Source organism: Mauremys reevesii, linkage group 3 (genome assembly GCF_016161935.1).
Source record: "Mauremys reevesii isolate NIE-2019 linkage group 3, ASM1616193v1, whole genome shotgun sequence".
In the NCBI taxonomy this organism is placed as follows: Eukaryota; Metazoa; Chordata; order Testudines; family Geoemydidae; genus Mauremys; species Mauremys reevesii.
Window position 1 is genome coordinate 78,066,663 of NC_052625.1, and position 20,089 is coordinate 78,086,751.

The window sequence follows — 20,089 nt, forward strand, 5'->3', positions numbered from 1 at the left end:
TTCCTCTTGAGTATGTTTACATAATGACTGGAGTACATTAGGTCTCTCCTGTCTCTAACACACAAGCTTTCGAATAGTTGCTATGAATGTTCACAATATGTCCTAATATGTTACTTAGACAATGATGTTCTGAGTTGGGAATAGGCCATATGTGAATTAAAAACAACTTTTGCTACTTAGAAGAATGGAACCAATTGATACAAATCATTGTAAGTCATTTATGTTTTTGACCATTAACTCCTTTCCTTGTTGAAATGATAGTGTTTCCCCTCCTTCCCACCCACCCTCCTGTCCCTCTCAGGGACCCATCTCCTGAGCAAGTCCTCCTGCAGAGGTCCAGACTCTACTGGAGCGTGGTGCCCATAGAGGTGCCTCCAGACAGGCAGGGGCAGGGGGGATTCTTTCTATTTTTCCCTATCCCCAAGGCGAAGGAAAGGTCTTCTCGTCTATTCTGGACACCTTCTGAACAAATAAATGCCTAAGCAAGCTGAAATTTACATGGTCTTGGGGACCATCATTCCCTGGTCTGTCGAGGGAGATTGGTTTGCCGCCCTAAGGACGTTTCTAGTCAACAAAGACCACTACCAGTTCGCCGTTACCTTTTTCGGACTTTGCCACGGCACCGTGTTTACAACAAAGTGCAGTGGTAGTGTAGCAGCCAGCCTTCGCGCCGCCAGATCCATGTCTACCCTATCTGGGCGACTGGTTGATTCGGGGGCAGTCGCGGGGGCTGAGTAGCAAGACAGGGAAGGAAATCCTGTCCTTTTTCAACAACTGGACTGCTGTCTTGTCCCGCCGAAGTTCACCCTGCTCCCGCACAGCGGCGCGACATCTCGAAGAACACCAGTTACAGGTGTTACTGGAATGAAGGTCTGATGCTATAACAGAGGTAGGCAACCTATGGCACGTGCGCCAAAGGCAGCACATGAGCTGATTTTCAGTGGCACTCACACTTCCCAGGTCCTGGCCACTGGTCTGAGGGGCTCTGCATTTTAATTTTATTTTTAAATGAAGCTTCTTAAACATTTTGAAACCTTATCTACTTTACATACAACAATAGTTTAGATATATATTATAGACTTATAGAAAGAGACCTTCTAAAAACGTTAAAATGTATTACTGGCACACCAAACCTTAAATTAGAGGGAATAAATGAAGACTCGGCAGACCACTCGTGAAAGGTGGCCAACCCCTGTGCTATAAGATGTTTTAAGTGAGAAGAGGTGATTTCACTGAGGGTATGTCTACACTACAAGAGTAGTTCGATTCAACTTAATTCAAATTTGTGGAATCGACCTTACGAAGTCGAATTTGTGTATCCACACTAAGGACACTAATTCGACTTTGTGAGTCCACACTAACGGGGCCAGCGTCGACTTTGGAAGCGGTGCACTGTGGGAAGCTATCCCACAGTTCCCGCACTCCCCGCTGCCCATTTGAATTCTGGGATTTCCCCCCAATGCATGCTGGGGGGAAAACTGTGTCGAGGGTGGTCTTGGGTAACTGTCAGAATTCAACAGTCCCTCCCGCCGGCGGGAAATCAGTTGGCGCACTTTTTCTGGTCAGTGACAGTGCGGATGCCACAGCACTGCAGTGCGACCATGGAGCCCGCTGCGATCATCGCTGCACTTATGGCCGTTGTCAACTCCTCGCACCTTATCGTCCACCTCTTCCACAGTCAGATGCTGAGAAATCGGGCGAGGAGGCTCCGGCAGCGCGGTGAGGACATGAAGTCAGAGTGTGGCTCAGACCTCTCACAAAGCACGGTACGCCGCGCCGTGGAGATCATGGTGGCAATGGGTCATGTTCATGCTATGGGACGGCGATTCTGGGCCCGGGAAACAAGCACGGACTGGTGGGACCGCATAGTGCTGCAGGTCTGGGATGAATCACAGTGGCTGCGAAACTTCAGGATGCGTAAGGGCACTTTCCTTGAACTGTGTGACTTGCTGTCCCCTGCCCTGAAGCGCCAGGACACCAGGATGCGAGCAGCCCTGACTGTGCAGAAGCGAGTGGCCATAGCCCTGTGGAAACTTGCAACACCAGACAGCTACCGGTCAGTAGCGAACCACTTTGGCGTGGGCAAATCTACCGTGGGGGTAGCTGTGAAGCAAGTTGCCAACGCAGTCGTGGCGCTCCTGCTCTCAAAGGTAGTGACCCTGGGAAACGTCCAGGTCGTCATAGATGGCTTCGCCGCGATGGGATTCCCAAACTGCGGTGGGGCTATAGATGGGACTCACATCCCTATCCTGGGACCGGCCCACCAGGCCAGCCAGTATATTAACCGAAAGGGCTACTTTTCAATGGTGCTGCAAGCACTGGTGGACCACAGGGGGCACTTTACCAACATCTACGTCGGGTGGCCGGGCAAGGTTCATGACGCGCGTGTGTTCAGGAACTCTGGTCTGTTTAAACGCCTGCAGGAAGGTAGTTTCTTCCCGGACTACAAAATAAATGTTGGGGATGTGCAGATGCCTACAGTGATCCTCGGGGACCCAGCCTACCCGCTAATGCCCTGGCTCATGAAGCCCTATACTGGCGCCTTGGACACTGACAAGGAGCTCTTCAACTACCAGCTGAGCAAGTGCAGTATGGTGGTGGAGTGTGCTTTCGGACGTCTGAAGGGGAGATGAGGAGCTTACTGACTCGCTCGGATCTCAGCGAAACCAATATCCCCATTGCTATTGCAGCTTGCTGTGTGCTCCACAATCTCTGTGAGAGCAAGGGGGAAACCTTTATGGCGGGATGGGAGGTTGAGGCAAATCGCCTGGCTGCTGATTATGCTCAGCCAGACACCCGTGCAATTAGAAGAGCCCAGCGGGAAGCGGTGTGCATCCGGGAGGCTTTGAAAGCTAGGTTCCTGAAAGAGCAGGGTAACCTATGACTGTCCAGTCTCTTTACAGAGAAGCTGAACCTGCCCCTGTTTCACTTACTGTTGACTTTTTTCTATGCTTACATACCCCGTTCACCACGTTTCCCCCCTTCCAACACCTGTGTAAAAATAAAGGTAATGGAGCATTTTTAATTAACAACCTTGTCTTTACTAATGACTTCGCGTTAAAGGGTTGAAACAGGGACGCAGACTGTGGTGGGTAGGGTGTGCAGTGATGTAGAGACAGCTTCTAGACTCCAGGAATGATAGGCTCCTACAGCGATCTCTGGGGGGAGGTCGGTTACAGGTGGGTGTGCAGGAAGGGGTGAGGGGTGCAGGGTTTGGGACGGAGTTTGGGTGCAGGCTCTGGGCTGGGGGTGGGGGCGTAGTAAGGGGTGAGGGGTGTGTGGGAAGGGGGAGGAGGTGTAGGGGGATGAGGGCTCTGGCTGGGGCTGAGGGTTTGGGGCACTGTAGAAGTTCAGGGCTGTGGTGGAAGGGCAGGGTAAGGGCAGCCTGCCTTGCCATTTGTGGAGCGTGTCCGTTTGCTCCCTCATTAGTCCAAGCAGCGTTTGAGTTGCCTGCTGGTCCTCCTGACGCCATCTGTCCTCCCGTTTGCTGTGTGAGCGCTGCTGCTGAGTGAGGTTCTCCCTCCACTGGCTCTGCTGGTCCGCCTTGGCTCGGGAGCAGCCCATAAGTTCAGCAAACATCTTGTCCCGTGTCCTTTTCTTGCGCCGCCTAATCTGCGCCAGCCTCTGTGAGGGGCATACTGGAGCAGGTCGGGATACAGTTGCAGCTGTGTGATGGGAAAAAGGGAGTGAATTCCTTACAAAAATACATGTTTGCAAACAAGGAACATAGTCTAATCAGTGTCTGTTAACAAGACCATGCACAGCACCTATCTCATGCGAACTCACTCAGGGAAAGTTTGATTTTTCTGAATTCGCTTTCATTGCCTGGGGTATCGCACTGCAGATCAGAGAAGCGGGGCAGGACAGCAGAATCCGTGGAGCAGCCAGGCATGGTAAGCCAAAGACTTTTGGCTGCTTAAAAGTGAATGTATAGCTCTGTCCTCTTGCTGCAGGCAATCCTAAAAGCATAAACTCTGCCCCTGTTCCACCCCCTCGAGGCTCTTCCCTGGGAAAGATCCCTGTATGCTGCAACTCTGCAGCCTCCACCATGTGGCTGTAAAGTGACGCTTCTTGTTGTGCAAAGGAACAGTGAAGCACTACCAGTACTAATAGTACACAAATCACTCTACTTAAATGCAGGAGTCTGCGCGTGAGATCACCCTGAGGAGGGTCAGTGAGGCAGACAGAGAGCGCATGCTGCATGAAAGCCAGCACAAACCAGGGGCCTGTGCTGCCATGCTCGTGAAGGCAATGGTCCCGGAGTACCAGATGAGAGCCTGGCGCGGAAAAGTGTGCTACCACGGAGCACCCAATAAGCCAGCTCTCTCCAGGAACCTTCTGCGGAGGCTTTTCGATTACCTCCAGGACAGCTTCCTGGAGATCTCCGAAGAAGATGCCTGTTCCGTCCCCCTATATATAGACCTTCTTTTCGCCTAGCTTATATTCCTGTTTTGTTAAAAAATAAATGTTAACATGTTTTAATCACTTACCCACTGATCCTTCTCCTGATTCAGGGTCTGTGGTAACGGCTGGGGAGGGTTGGTAGGGGATCTCAGTGAGGGTGATGAAGAGATCCTGGCTGTCGGGGAAATCAGCGCTGTAAGCACTGTCGCCTGCCTGGTCCTCCTCAAACCCTTCCTCATCTTCCCCGTCCGCGAACATCTCCGAGGAACTGGCCGTCGACACTGTCCCATCGTCAGAGTCCACGGACGCTGGTGGGGCGGTTGTGGCAGACCCACCGAGAATGGCATGCAGTGCCTCGTAGAAGCGGCATGTCTGGGGCTGGGCTCCGGAGCGTCCGTTTGCCACTTTGATTTTTTGGTAGCCTTATCTCAGCTCCTTGACTTTCACGCGGCACTGCATTGTATCCCGGCTGTATCCTCTGAGTGCCATGGCTTTGGAGACCACCTCATAGGTCTTTGCATTCCGTTTGTTGGAGCGCAGCTCCGAAAGCACAGACTCATCGCCCCACACAGCAGTCAGATCCAAGACTTCCTGGTCAGTCCATGCTGGGGCCCTCTTTCTATTCTGAGATTGCCTGGACTCCTCTGCTGGAGAGCTCTGCATCGTTGCCAGTGCTGCTGAGCTCGCCCCGATGTCCAACCAGGAAATGAGATTCAAACTGGCCAGACAGGAAAAGGAATTCAAATTTTCCCGGGGCATTTCCTGTGTGGCTGGTCAAAGCATCCGAGCTCGGACTGCTGTCCAGAGCGTCAACAGAGTGGTGCAGTGTGGGATAGCTCCCGGAGCTACTAAGGTCGATTTCCGTCCACACCTAGCCTAATTCGACATAGCCATGTCGAATTTAGCGCTACTCCCCTCGTCGGGGAGGAGTACAGAATTCGAACTAAAGAGCCCTCTATGTCGAATTAAATGGCTTCCTGGTGTGGACGGGTGCACGGTTAATTCGAATTAACGCTGCTAAATTCGAATTAAAGTCCTAGTGTAGACCAGGCCTGAGTGAGCAGACTTGGATTCTGTTGGTCTTTGGAAGCATTGATTTGTGTCTCAGTTGTAACTTTAAAAATAGTTCTGGATGTGGAACTTGCAAATGGAAAAACAAAGCATAACTTTTAACTTGCTTAGTTAAACTGGAATGAAATTTTTCTTTTTTTCTTTTTTCTTTTTCCTTTAATTTCAGGATCGAAAGAAGTTTGAGGCAGAGGAATGTGTGAACAAAGCTGTTTGGGAAAAGACTATGATTAATAACCAGCAAAAGTAAGTAAAATATCTATGGAAGAGTATTCTTTAGCATAGCCTGTTGCAAAATGCCATGGGTACTTTTATATAAAAAAATCTTTTAAAATCAATATTCATACCTGCTTCAACATTTATTATGCTGTAATTAAGATAGCTTGATTGTAGGTAAGTGACATTGTCTGATTGCCTTCGCTAATAACCAACGACATTATTTAAATTTCAGAACATTTAATCTTTTTTATTTGGCATAGATTTTTTTTTTTAATTCTTTCCAATGAAAGGCTAGCTACTGTATCCATCAGGCTGTTTCTCCCATTGCATGTGAACCATGCAATTAAATGTGTGGCACATGTCATTGCAACCAGCTGGTTAGAACACAAAACCACTTTCTTCTTCAAATGTTGGTTCCTGTGTAAATTCCACATGTGGGGTACGCATGCACCTGAGTTCAGAGAGTTTAAGAAGTAGCGTCCATTGGCCTCCACATCTCCTTGTGCTCCCAAGCAAGGCTAGAAGAAGCACTGCGAGTCATCACCCTCTCAGATCCTTCTTACTGCAGTATGGTCTGAGTTGGAATTCAGTGTCCTCTTTTGTTTCAGCCTTTCAGAAAACCAGTAGCTAAGATTGTAAATAGTTATTCTTTAGCTTATTCGGTTCCCCAAACCAGGGACTCTCTTCACATGGTCGGTGACTATGCCCAGGCTCCTGGGCTTGAAAAACTGCATCTCTTGCCCCAGATCCTTCTTAGTCAGCAACAAACACCAACACTGCTAACTGTGTGGGTGACTCTCACATTTTGGTGAGGTACAGCATTTTTTGCTTGTTTCCATAGAGAATTCCCCAAGCTTGTGAGCTTAACCTTACAAAACACTCAGTGGGCAAGACTATGAAGCCCCTCTCCAATCTGGGCCAGAAAGACTGCCCACTCCATATATAGGCCTCACCAAATGAGCAGCGCCCCTCCGAGCACATGCTTAGGAGTGGAGCCCTCAGTGTTTAAGTCCAAAGATTCTTCCTCTAGGGCTTCCCATGAGAATAAGGGGCATTCTCATTGGCTCAAGGGCAGATCTTCAGCAAGGACTGCCCATAAGAAACAAGCTCCTTCCCTGAGCCCATCGAGGTCAGATGAGCCCTTATGCACACACCCTAAGGAACTGGTTTCACAGAGAAAAAAAACAAGATGGAGGGTAAAGTGGATAGAAAGGAGGATATATTGGTTCTGTTGGTGATATTCAGTACCAAAGCACTAGACAGTCATCCGCTCTGCCCATCCACAAGTGCAGCTCCAGACTCTGCGGTACTGACTCATCTACCCAAGGAATGCACTGGTACTCTGGATGCCGACCAGGGCACACAGGGACCTATATGGCACCGGAGGATATCTTTCTCCCTTACCCTCAGCCTCCACTGTTCTCTGGCCCAGCCCTCCTGAGGGACTACACCAGTAGACTATATTACTTCAGTGTCCCAGGAACTGTCGTACTTAAAACCATCCGATGGAATTGCCCCAGTACTGATAGCTTCACCATTATAACAGGAGTGTTTCAGATTTGGGTGAATCCAATGAACTGGTCCCTCTTTCATCTCCACAAAGAGAACCAAGCCTGGGCAGGCAATCCAGGACTTATGGACACTATTCTTATGAACATGTGCTCCCTGGGGATTGATGGTTTCCCATGCCATGGGATACCTCTCAAACCGTTTGTCCCTCTTTCTAACCCTATCAGGAAACATGGGATCCCTCTACCAGATATCTGGGACCCACCCAGTAATCATTCCACTCCTCTCCCTTGCACCAATGACTGGTTCTGTTGGTGTATGAGGAGGAAGAAGATGTTGAACCAGAACCTCAGGTACCAATGGTTCTGATGGGAATCTCCTGTTCTTCCCTGGATGAGGTAGTCTCTCCTTCCCCATCCCCACCAGACGATCATAGGCAATACCAGGATGTAATATGAAGAGTGGCTAGTGATCTCCAGTTATCTCTGGAGGAAGTCCAAGATCCACAACACCAATTGCTGGACATTGTGCAGCCTCAGGGCCCAAGTATGGTGCCTCTCACAGTTAACGAGCCATAGTGGAACCAGTGAGATTGGTCTGGTCTGGTACACCAGTGTCTTGCGCCCCCGCACCTAAAAGGACTGAGAAGTGCTATTTAGTTCTGTAAAGAGCTAAATTCCTGTTCTCCCACTCTGCTCCCAACTCCCTGGTCATACAGGCTGCGATAGAACATAATAGGTCTAAATATCTAAGGACCACACCATCAGATTGGATCTCTTGGGGCTAAAGGTCTTCTCATCTGCAGGCTTGCCATTTTGAATTGCCAGTTACCAGGTCCTGCTAGCTAAGTATGACTTCAGTAACTACTCTAGGCTGGTGGTCTTTCAGAACAAACTTTCCTCTGAGGACAGAGCCCAGTTCCTCTTTTCTAGAGGAGGGCAAGTTGGTGATGAAAATGGCATCTCGATCGTTCTATATTATCTGGATTTACCTAGACGTCTGCTCTGGTAATCAGCTCGTTACAAGTTCACCTGGCAGCCATTAGTGCCTTTCTCCACTCAGTAGATGTGCCTTTCTCCACTCTGACCTCTGACATGGTTCATGAAGGCCTCATCAAGGCCTTTCCTCCAGTCACTAAACCCACATTACTGTGGGATCTGAACCTTGTGCTGTCAAAGCTTACTAGACCTCCGTTTGAACCCTTAGGTGGGACATGGAACATGTCGCTATCCATATGGGGGCATTTCTAGTGGCTATTGCTTTGGCCAGGAGGATTAGCATACTGGCATCCCTCATGGTGGACATGCCCCCCCTTATGGTATTTCACAAGGTATTTCCTCTGCCTTCACCCTAAAGTTTTACCCAAGGTAGTCTCCAGATTCCACCGTAAGCAGTATATCGGGGTAGGCCAAAGGCGGCATGCAAGCTGATTTTCAGTGGCACTCACACTGCCCGGGTCCTGGCCACCTGTCTGGGGCGGGAAGGGGAGCTCTGCATTTTATTTTAATTTTAAATGAAGAACATAAGAACATAAGAGAGGCCGTACCGGGTCAGACCAAAGGTCCATCTAGCCCAGTATCTGTCTACTGACAGTGGCCAATGCCAGGTGCCCCTGAGGGAGTGAACCTAACAGGCAACGATCAAGTGATCTCTCTCCTGCCATCCATCTCCATCCTCTGACGAACAGAGGCTAGGGACATTTTAAAAACCTTATTGACTTTACATTCAACAAAAGTTTAGCTATATATTATAGACTTATAGAAAGAGACCTTCTAAAAATGTTAAAATGTATTACTGGCACACAAAACCTTAAATTAGAGTGAATAAATGAAGACTCGGCACACCACTTCTGAAAGGTTGCTGACCCCTGCAGTATATTCACTACCTATCCTTTTTCCAAAACCCTGTGCTTCTCCTGAAGAGAAGAGACTTCAGTTCCTCCACATAAGGCATGCACTGGCCTTTTTACCGGCAAAGAACAGAGTTAATCGGAAAGTCTCGAAGACCCTTCATCTTGATAACACGGAGATCCCATGGTCAGGCTATATCTTCTCAGATTTCTCAGCGGGTTTCTGGCTCCATGATTGAATGCTACAGACTAGCTTGTTTTCCCCCCCCCCCCCCCCGGCAGTATAACGACCCACTCCATGAGAGCTCAGGCCACCACAGGAGGTCCCAATGAAGGACATATGCAGAAGCAGCTACCTTGAGCTCCATACACATGTTTGCTAGACATTTATGCACTAGTCTGCAGCAGAGGATCTGCAGTGCTGCAAGCATCTTCACTGGCCGACTTCCTCGCACCCACCACCACTCTGTTTGTCAATCTCCCATTTGTGGAATATACATAGGAACCAGCACTTGAAGTGGAGGTTACTTACTGTGTAATCCCTACGTGTATTCCACTGCTCAGCCTCCATCCCCTCTGCTGTGAATCTGATTAGATTTGCAATAAGAAGAGGAACTGAGAGGGTGTCGACTTGCACTTCTTATACTCTCACTCGGGAGCATGAGGAGATCTGCTGCACATGTGTGGGCCAACGGACACTGCTTGTTAAAATCTTCAGACTTGGGTGCATGGTGCACATGCGTACCCAATGTGTGGAATATAGATAAGGATCACACCTCTTGAAGAACCTCCAGCTACAGTAAGTAACCTCCATATATTTGCCTTAGCATTTGCATTTTTGAGCTTTGCAAACTCTTGTTTCTTGATACAATTCAATCTTAAATAGCTTGTGATGGATTATTCAGATGTTTCCACTAGTCTTCATAATATAGTTTAGTTGCTATCTCTTTCACTTTTTCTTTCCCTTTGAAAATACACATGTGGATCTCCACGTTGATGTTTGGCCAAATGAAGAGCTTTATCTCTTTGTAGACAACATTACCCAGAATAAAATATATCAATGTGGTATATGTTAGAGACAGCCCAGATGCTTTATTGTGGATAAGCAAGTCAGCTAACAATCAGCCTTGTCTCTGAAACAGTGTGTTAAATAACTTCATGGGGTCCTAGATAGAAAAGGAAAATATGTATTAATTACACAGTGGAATAAAATAATAACGTTGAAGAAATGATACATGGAATAAACATATTGGGCCCTTTTTTCTATTCCCTGGTAATGGAGGCATGTTTAATATTAATTTATGTATTTTAATAGGTAAATATAACATCCATTTTAAAAATCCTTTTTTAGACTTCAGATCACTTACAGTTCAGAGACTTTACATCTATAAGTGTCTTTCATACAAAAATCACTGAGCATGTAGAATATAGGCAAGAAATAGAATAGCTGAGTGACATATATAACAAGGAAGGTATAGTACTTATAAAGTGCAGAGTAATTTTCAAAATACTACATATAGCTGTTTCTCCAGAGGTAAACACTTAAGACAGGTCCTGTTCGTGATCCTGCAGTTTGCCACTCCAAGTGCTTTTGGTCACTCTCTTGATTTTTGTTTTGTCTTGGGAGCTCAATCTACCTGTACTGTGTGTGGGATCTTCAGAGTTCAAGGCAACAACCTCATGAAATCGTGTTGTGGGATCAGCATCTTTCTTAGACACCCCTGAGTCTACAGTATGCATAAACTTCAATGTAAGCTTGTGAAAGCCTTCAAGGTTAAGTGATCATCCACTTAAAAGATTATAGCTCTTAAATTCTCTGTGAAAGGATTCCAACTATCTAAGTCACTGATGCTTCAAGCCATTCTTTTGAAGTAAAAGTTTTTGTTGGGGTTGAGATGATCCATTGAAAGACCCGAAGATGTCTAAAACACCACTGTGCTTCAAATCAAACTCCAAGCTGAATGTTGCTCTTCTTGCTAAGTTAAGTGTGAAGCGTACAAAGGTTGTTTACACTCCCCCTGCCTGTTATGCCTTGCTTTTGTTCAAATCCTGTTTCAGATTTCTTGAGGCTAATGAGACCATACAGATTTAATCTGACTTAATAAACCTAAACGTTCAGAACACAGACAAACAGTAGAAGCTGTGGAAACTGCCCTGTAATCATCAAAAATTCATGCTCCATGTAGGTTGAGTCACTAAGTGTGTTCAGACTTCAGTCTGCTCAAAACCTTTCCAGCTCTCATTACCTAGCTCCTTTTCACTCTTTGAGGTATTGTTGGGAAGAAGGCTTAGAGTATGATGATGAAGGGCCGTCTTTCTCAGCATTGCCTCTGAATACTCTGGTGCTCCTGGAAAAGTGATGACCTTGTCACAGTTCCAGGATTAACTGCACCTCTGCTCCTTTTGTGGCCTCAGGGGCACCCTCTTAAGTCTCAGGCCTCTAGCCATCTCCCTCTCCTCCTCCTCCTCCCTCCAGACCAGATTTTCAGGGCTGCTATCCCCTTGCAATTGATTGGGATCACCTGAGCAAGTCTGAGGTTACTTCGGATTTATAGTCCTGTTATCTCCCAGAGGCTATAACAGGTTTACCAATGATCTGCTAACTTTCACAAAGCACAGTACATTTATTTAGGATGAAAGCATTTGAGATAACATATCCTAAAACAATAAACAGTCTACACAAATTTACCAGGTATTACCAATCATGTGCATGGTATCCTGGCAGGTCTGTACGCAAATTTCAGTTCTTTATTCCAGAATGAGTCTCTTTCTCTGAGTCAGATCAGGCTGATTCTTTATACAGTTTTCAGGTTTCTGGTCCTATTGAACCTGGTCAAAACCACTATATGTAGTGTCCCCTAGAAGGTGGTATTTAGGCAACTTTGCTTACCTCTCAGGTGATTGGCAGTAATTACTCCCTAAAGGTGGTAGCTCCTGATCATTCATGATAGGTAACTTTTTTTTTTACGAGTAACTTCATTGTTTGTCCTGTTTCAAGAAAAGTTAACTTTTGCTTCCATTGGGCTGCACATTCTGTGCTGTGCCTTAGAGGTGCAGCACATAATCTCACTCCCTATGCCTAAGGTTACCATCCCTGTGGTATATGGGTGCCATTATATAAATTTATAAGTACATCAGTTCCCCCAAGGAAATTGCGACTCAGTTTTCCCTCTCACCTTGTATTGTTACCCACTGGGGGTGAAGGGTTAAGTTGCTTTAAGTCACTTTATCTTACCAATTCTGGGTTGCTCTGTGGAGCCAAAGCAGCCCTGGTATAATTTAGATAATTTAGACAGCCCTGTTACAAAGGCTATGGCAACCTGTCCCTGCCTATGGGCAGCTGCAATGTCCATAATCCCCACAACAGTACATGCTGTGGCTTTGCTGCAGCCAGGTACCTGGCACGCCCCTTACACCAGGACTTGCAAGATGGTCCAGTTTCCTGCACTGGGGGAATTCTCCCCTGGCCAGATCCAAGCATTTTAGGGCCCATTTTGTCACATTCTCTGCTTTCTTTGCACAGCATAAAGAAGCCAGAGCAGAAAATAACTCAAGATTTTTGCCACTCATGTTGACTTCGAGAGACTTAAACTGTCACTCAAGTTCATTGCTCTTCAGAAGATTAATATAAACTTCATGATATAATTAGTTAATATACATTCCACAATAATTGTTTTTGCTTATTGCTGGTTGAGTTTTATTGGGAATATTTAGTGGTTGCTAAGAAATCAGATGTACACACGACTTATATTTATGCCCTCCAAAATGCAAATTATATATCAAACTGTCAGTGAGCCTACCACATCAAGGACTCTGGGCAATAACTAGCTAACTGATTAAACTGTTAAATGGGCTTCAATTGCAGCAAGGGAGGTTAAGGTTGGACATTAGGAAAAACTTCCTAGCTATCAGGGTGGTAAAGTACTGGAATAAATTGCCTAGGGAGGTTGTGGAATCTCCATCATTGAAGACTTTTAAGAGCAGATTAGACAAACACCTGTTAGGGATGGCCTAGATGATACTTAGTCCTACCATGAGTGCAGGGGGACTGGACTAGATGATCTCTTGAGGTCCCTTGCAGTCCTGTGATTCTAAGGCAGCGGTTCTCAAACTGTGGGTCAGGACCTGTTTTAATGGGGTTGCCAGGGCTGACATTAGACTTGCTGGGGCCAAACCTGAAGCCTTTGGCTTTGGCCCCCACACCAGAGAGGGCGTGGCTTGGGTACGCTCAGGCTTGGTTTCCCCCTCCTGCTGCCTCCTCCTCCCCCTCACCCCCCTGCTGGGGTCATGTAGTAATTTTTGTTGTCAGAAGGGGGTCGTGGTGCAATGAAGTTTGAGAACCCCTGTTCTAAGGTATTCAGTACACTGTCTTCACTCAGTACCAAGTATAAAATGCCTAATGAATACTCTGGTTCCTATTACTTTTTTCTCAGTCTCTCTCAGCGTCTGGATGCAAAGTCAAAAGATATTTCCAAAATAGCTGCAGACATTACCCAGGCGGTCTCTTTGTCGCAGGGAATGGAAAGAAAGAAGGTGATTCAGCACATTAGAGGAATGTATAAAACCGATTTAAGTGCCAGCAGGCATTGGCAGGAACTTGTTCAGCAACTTACACATGATAGGTAAGTGGTGGCCATTTTAGATCTGTATTACTGGACTGAAATGTGGCCATTCTGTACATTTGTGATTTTAATGTTATAAGCAATTGAAATGTATATGCTATCTTAAAACAAAATTAGATTAATGTGACTTCTACCTGCTAATGCTGCAGCTTCTAAGCTCTTGTGAAATGCTAAATATTAGGACTGTCAAGGGACTAAAAAAAAATTAATTGTGATTAATCGCACTGTTAAACAATAATAGAATACTATTTATATAAATTTTTTGATGTTTTCCACATTTTCAAATATATTGATTTCAATTACAATACAGGAGACAAAGTGTACAGTGCTAAATTTATATTTTTATTATAAATATTTGCACTGTAAAAATAAAAGAAATAGTATTTTTCAGTTCACTTAATACAAGTACTTTAGTGCAATCTCTTATGAAAGTTGAACTTACAAATGTAGAATTATGTACAAAAAAACTGCACTCAAAAATAAAACAAAAAACTTTAGTGCCTACAAGCCCACTCAGTCCTACTTCTTGTTCAGCCAATTGCTCAGAGAAGGAAGTTTATTTACATTTGCAGGAGATAATGCTCCCCCCTTCTTGTTTACATTGTCACTTGAAAGTAAAAATAGGCATTCGCATGGCACTGTGGTAGCTAGTTCATCTGGCACGTAACTATCCTGTATCTTCAGCGTTGCAAGTGTCCCTTCATGCTTCAACCACCATTCCAGAGGATGTGGGTCCATGCTGATGGGTTCTGCTCGACAACAATCCAAAGCAATGCAGACCAACGCATGTTCATTTTCATCATCCGAGTCAGATGCCACCGGCAGAAGGTTGATTTTCTTTTATGGAGGTTCATGTTCTGTAGCTTCCGCATCAGAGTGTTGCTCTTTTAGGACTTCTGAAAGCATGCTCCAGACCCCGTTCCGATTAGATTTTGAAAGCCACTTCAGATTCTTAAATCTTGGGTTGAGTGCTGTAGCTATCTTTAGAAATCTCACATTGGTACATTCTTTGCTATTTGTCACATCTGTGGTGAAAGTGTTCTTAAAACAAACATGTGCTGGGTCATCATCTGAGACTGCTATAACATGAAATATATGGCAGAATGTGAGTAAAACCATGGAGCAGGAGACCTACAATTCTCTACCAAGGAGTTCAGTCACAAATTTAATTAACGCATTATTTTGTTAATGAGCGTCGGCATGGAAGCATGTCCTCTGGAATGGTGGCCAAAGCATGAAGGGGAATACGCATGTTTAGCATATCTGGCATGTAAATACCTTGCAGAGCTGGCTACAAAAGTGCCATGCAAACACCTGTTCTCACTTTCAGGTGACATTGTAAATAAGAAGCTGGCAGCATTATCTCCTATAAATGTAAACAAACTTGTTTCTCTAGCGATAGGCTGAACAAGAAGTTGGACTGAATGGACTTGCAGGTTCTAAAGTTTTATGTTTTGTTTTTGAGTGCAGTTATGTAACAAAATCTACATTTGTAAGTTTCGCTTTCATGATAAAGAGATTGCACTACGGTACTTGTCTGAGATGAATTGAAAAATACTATTTCTTTTGTTTGCCATTTTTACAGTGCAAATATTTGTTGAATATCTGTGTTGAAATCGATATACCGTATATAGTCTATCATAAGCCGGTTCTTTTATAAGCCGACACCCCGCCCTCCCCCCGCCCAAGATGGATAAGTAAAAATGGAAAATTTTTATAACCCGTTCATAAGCCGATCTTTTAATTCAGGGGTCAGCAAACTTTGGCTCCTGGGCCATCAGGATAAGCCACTGGCGGGCCGAGATGGTTTGTTTACCTCGAGCGTCCGCAGGCACGGAGGTAAACCTAAGTAAACAAAGTGTCCCGGCGCGCCAGCTGCTTACCCTGACAGGCCTGGACAGCAACTGGTGGGGAAATTTTTGGGGGGGAGAAGCTGGGAGTCAGGGGAGTAAGTCCTGTGACCACCCCCCACACGACCACCCTAGCCTGGGACCCCCCCCCCCCCCCACTCTCCCCATCCCATCCCTTTCCACCTTATCTGGGGAGGGCCAGGGGAGGATGTCTCTGACCTGACAGGAGCTGCTCTGGCAGGCTGGGCAGCGCGGCCACAGCCTGCTCTGGCAGGCCAGACCGGGCAGCACAGCTGCAGCATGTTCCAGCGGGCTGGGCTGGGCGGCACGGCACGGCTGCAGCCTGCCAGCCCCGGAGCTGCAGCTGCTTTGGAGGCTGGGGAGAGAGCAGCGTGGCCAGAAGTGGAGAGACTCTGGGCCCGCCTCTTCCCTTCTGTCTCTGCTGGCTGTGCTGCCTCTGCTGTGTCCCACCTCTCCCTCTCTCTATACCAGTTCATAAGCTGACCCCCTTCTCTGGTGCTTCTCTTTTTTTCCCAAAAAAAATTCATCTTATGAATGAGTATATACGGTATTTGAAAAAGTAAAGAAAAATCCAAAATAGTCGATAAATTTCAATTGGTATTCTATTGTTTAACAGTGCGATTAAAACTGTGATTAATCATGATTAATCCAATGACATTTTTAGATCTTGAAATATTTATAGATTGGCCCTTTATCAAGTATAATCCGTGTACCTAATGGGCGAAGGACAATGAACAACATAAAATTATACTACATTGGAAAGGTACAGTAGTAAAAGTGGAGGGCTAATACAAATATCTGGTTTGAGTGTTTTGCATAAACTGTATCTTCCAGCCACTATTGTTGCAAATGCATTAAGCCAATTCAAGAAATCTTGACTGGCAACAAAAGTGCTGTATCTTGTTACTGCAGAAACAAAAGCATACAAAACCTTTTTAAAAAGGAAAGGGTCCAAACAATGTGCAGTTTCAAGCTTAAGAGTGTCCATTATGATGGTACTTCTATTTTTGGACAAGCTGTATTAGGTTGGAGTATAGCAATTTAATTTACTAAGCACCACATTATGCATCAGTACTGTTACTTATTCCCTTGATAACTTTCAAGCAGTTTGCTGACCAATCCAGCAGTACTTACTCATGAATAGTTCTATTAAAATCCATGGAACAGCCCATGAGACTAAGGGACTGCAGGATCCAGTCCTCTATTTTATAGCAACATGAGTTGGACAATGTTTCACTGTGAAATTCATGCCTGTTTGTAATGGTTATGTATTTACCAATTTTTAAAAAAATTAATTAGAATAAATGAGATATATATGTTGTCATATTGTTCTAAAATGCTAAAATACTTTCATTTTCAGAACACTCTGGTATGATCCTGTCTACTACCCAACATCTTGGCAACTCGATCCAACAGAAGGCCCAAACCGAGAGAGGCGCCGTTTGCAGAGGTGCTATTTAACTATACCAAATAAGTACCTGCTCCGAGATAGGCAGAAACAGGAAGGTAATGACACTTTTAAGATTATAACTAAACTTTCACAAAAGCTAGAGTGTTAATATTTTAATTTTTTCTTGTACACTTTTTTTCAATAGAAGTGATCAAACCCCCTTTGTCTTACCTATTTGAAGACAAAACACATTCCTCTCACTCTTCCACTGTAAAAGACAAAGCAGCAAGTGAGAAAATAAGGTAAACTTTAAATTAGGAAAAATAATCTTACTCAAAGGAAACTTCTGTTTTTTGCCTTTGTTCTTGAGGGGCGACCATGAGATGAACAATAGAGATAAGATCATACAATGTTTTCCAACAAGGAAATATTCTTATTTAAGAAGACTTAACTTGCACCTGCTTCACTTGCTTGTCATAAATTAAAAACAGCAAATACAGTAGAGTGGGTGACTTGAGAGATGGTAGTGGGTTTACAGAGCTTTTCACTTCTAGGTTGCGGATTTTAAAGCCTAACAATCAGAAAGTCATTACCCATCTGGGTGGTATTGGGCCCATGATCAATGCCTTTGTTGTGGTTCATTTTCCAAATATCAGCATTGCAATTGTAATTTATTGGTGCTTTCAGCAGAAGCCCAGAAGTGTGGATGTGGAGATTGAATTATATTCTCATCCCTTCATTGACTAGCTGAGTAAATCTGCACTTTCACTGCCTATACTATATGTATTCAATGATAACTAGGTTTTAACTTTGCAGTGCTGGAAATCCAGCACCTCTCACAAGCACCAAATTAGCTTAACATCAAAAAAAGATGTGGCATGCGGAAAGCAACAAATCCTAAATTTGTACAAGTGAATATATATTAAATTTGAGCTTGGTATTTCTCTCATAGTTTGAACATTATCACTGTTTTATTCAGCTGCTCACGATTCTTAAAGAGCTGAGAACTAGTTTTACACGTTCCTTTGGGATTTGAACACTTGGGGTCACAGAAAAAAGGAAAAGTCTACTTGGTTATAGTGTGTAGTATTTGAGGCTGTTAATTTTAGATATCTACTGAATTTTATGACATAGTAAATGTTTCTATTTGTATATATGCAGAGTGAATCGAAGATGCATCAATGTAGCACCTTCTAGAGAGACAGCTGGTGAATTGTTATTGGGTAAGTGTAACAGTTTTTTGATGACTAAATATTAAAAATGTTCTTTTAAAAAGGTTAAAGAGCAGCTTTAATCCTTCCTTCTATAATAGTTAGAGAAACCTTATTATACAATCGTAGGTCTGGAAGGGACTTCAAGAGGTCACCTAATCCAGTCCCCTGCTCCCATGCAGGACTAAGTACTGTATTATCTAGTATAGATCTAATTCTATTCATGTAAATGTCAGTTTGGTCTGGAGTTTGTCTGGAGTGACTCACGACTGTGAGTGCCTATCTCAGGGCAGACTGTCAAAAAAACAGGGCAGATACTCCAAAATGGTGGTATGGTCTATAATTAGATTTTACCAACACAGTAACAAATGCGAACTCCTGTATCACTGTAACAGTCTCACCATGGATTCACGGGCAGTCCTCTGAGACTTTCCAGTCTATTTTGCCATCCACGTAGACTGGATTTAGTGATAAATGGTCACTTACATAAAAAAAATCACATCATATTCAGGTTGCTCCCAGTCCCAAGAGACCAGTCACTTACCCCAGATCAGTTGATACTCTAGATCTTACACCAAAGACAGCCCCTGGAGCCAATCTTGTAATAAACTATTTAAAGGTTTATTAATTAGGAAAAACATAAGAGAATTATTTACAGGTTAAAGCAAGCAAATGAATATACACAAATGAGTTGCATCTAAATTGTAAGAGTGACAGACAATTCTGTCAATTCAGATCTTTCTGGGTAGACCTAGGATCTCTGGCTTCGGTTTGGTTTCTCTAGCCCTGTGAGAGTTCAGCAAAGAGATTGAAAAAAAGAGTTGATGTGAAGATTTTTTTTCATTTACCTCTTCCAGCATTCAAAGCCACAGATCTTCTGCACCTATTTCACCATGGGTGGATGGGACAATTAACAAAGCTTTTGTCTTATAATGGCCTCACTTAAATTTTGATGGTCCTCCTGAATAGGTGGGGTGGGGGAATGACAATTCCTGTATGTGGGTTTGCAAGTTCAGAGCAAACATTTATGCAGTTTTAAGACAAAATTTACATATTTTCTTATAGCATAGAATATCGACATTACAAGTGAGATTAATGCATGCAGCAATTTACAAGCATTTCAGAGTCTAAACACTAAATACGTCTTGTAAGACTGATACCTATTCTGAGCGAAACTGAGGTACAGGTGAACTAGTCTAGTCTCCAGCTATGAGTCTGTCAGTTCTTAGCTAATGCCTGCAGTCTTGGCAAGAGCTGGCACCTGATCTGCCAGTGTCGGTTACATATGGATTACATTTTCTAAAGGTAACACACAACTGATTTTTGTCCAGACATATTGTTCCTATGTATCTTGGAGTATGTGAAATGTTGCTTGACTTTCCACATATTGTACCTCTTATTGTACAGAGGATGATGAATAGTCACAGATTACCCCACATACAGAATATTTTATTTGTGTTGCTGCTTTGAGTTGCATGGCTATTGTGCACTTAATGGTTTTTTCAGTCTTTAGTTAATTTACATATCTACAGTCTCTATATGAATTTTATTAACACAGACATTCCAGGCTAAATTCATTATTGGCTTATGTGATTGTAACTGCATTTATTGTGGTAGTGGTTTGCGATATACCGGAAGACAGACTAGATAATATGGTGGTCCCCTTCTGACTTTAACTCTGGCTACTGGAGTTCCACCTGCTTACCCAACTAGTCAGTTTGGCCTTCCGTTCCTACAGTTTTCACAGTGTGCTCATTGGATTTATTGTTGTTACTTTAAGTCATTAGATACTTGTCAAGGATAGTATTTAACTTCATTTCCACCAAGGGAGGCTGGGGCACATGACTTATGAGGAGAGGCTGAGGGAACTGGGGTTACTTAGTCTGCAACATTGAAGAGTAAGGGGGGATTTGATAGCAGCCTTCAACTACCTGAAGCGGGGTTCC

The 20,089-nt window shown here is 44.4% G+C and overlaps 1 protein-coding gene across 3 annotated transcripts in view; it reads left to right on the forward strand.

Moving 5' to 3' along the window:
* Nucleotides 1-20,089, forward strand: part of LYST (lysosomal trafficking regulator) — a 159,988-nt gene that overhangs the window by 104,222 nt on the left and 35,677 nt on the right. For all 3 annotated transcript variants that reach the window (XM_039528956.1, XM_039528954.1, XM_039528955.1), the window contains exons 33-37: nt 5,642-5,718; nt 13,483-13,671; nt 16,903-17,048; nt 17,138-17,234; nt 18,094-18,155. In XM_039528956.1, the coding sequence (XP_039384890.1) occupies nt 5,642-5,718; nt 13,483-13,671; nt 16,903-17,048; nt 17,138-17,234; nt 18,094-18,155 (571 nt within the window). The remainder of the gene's footprint in view (nt 1-5,641; nt 5,719-13,482; nt 13,672-16,902; nt 17,049-17,137; nt 17,235-18,093; nt 18,156-20,089) is intronic.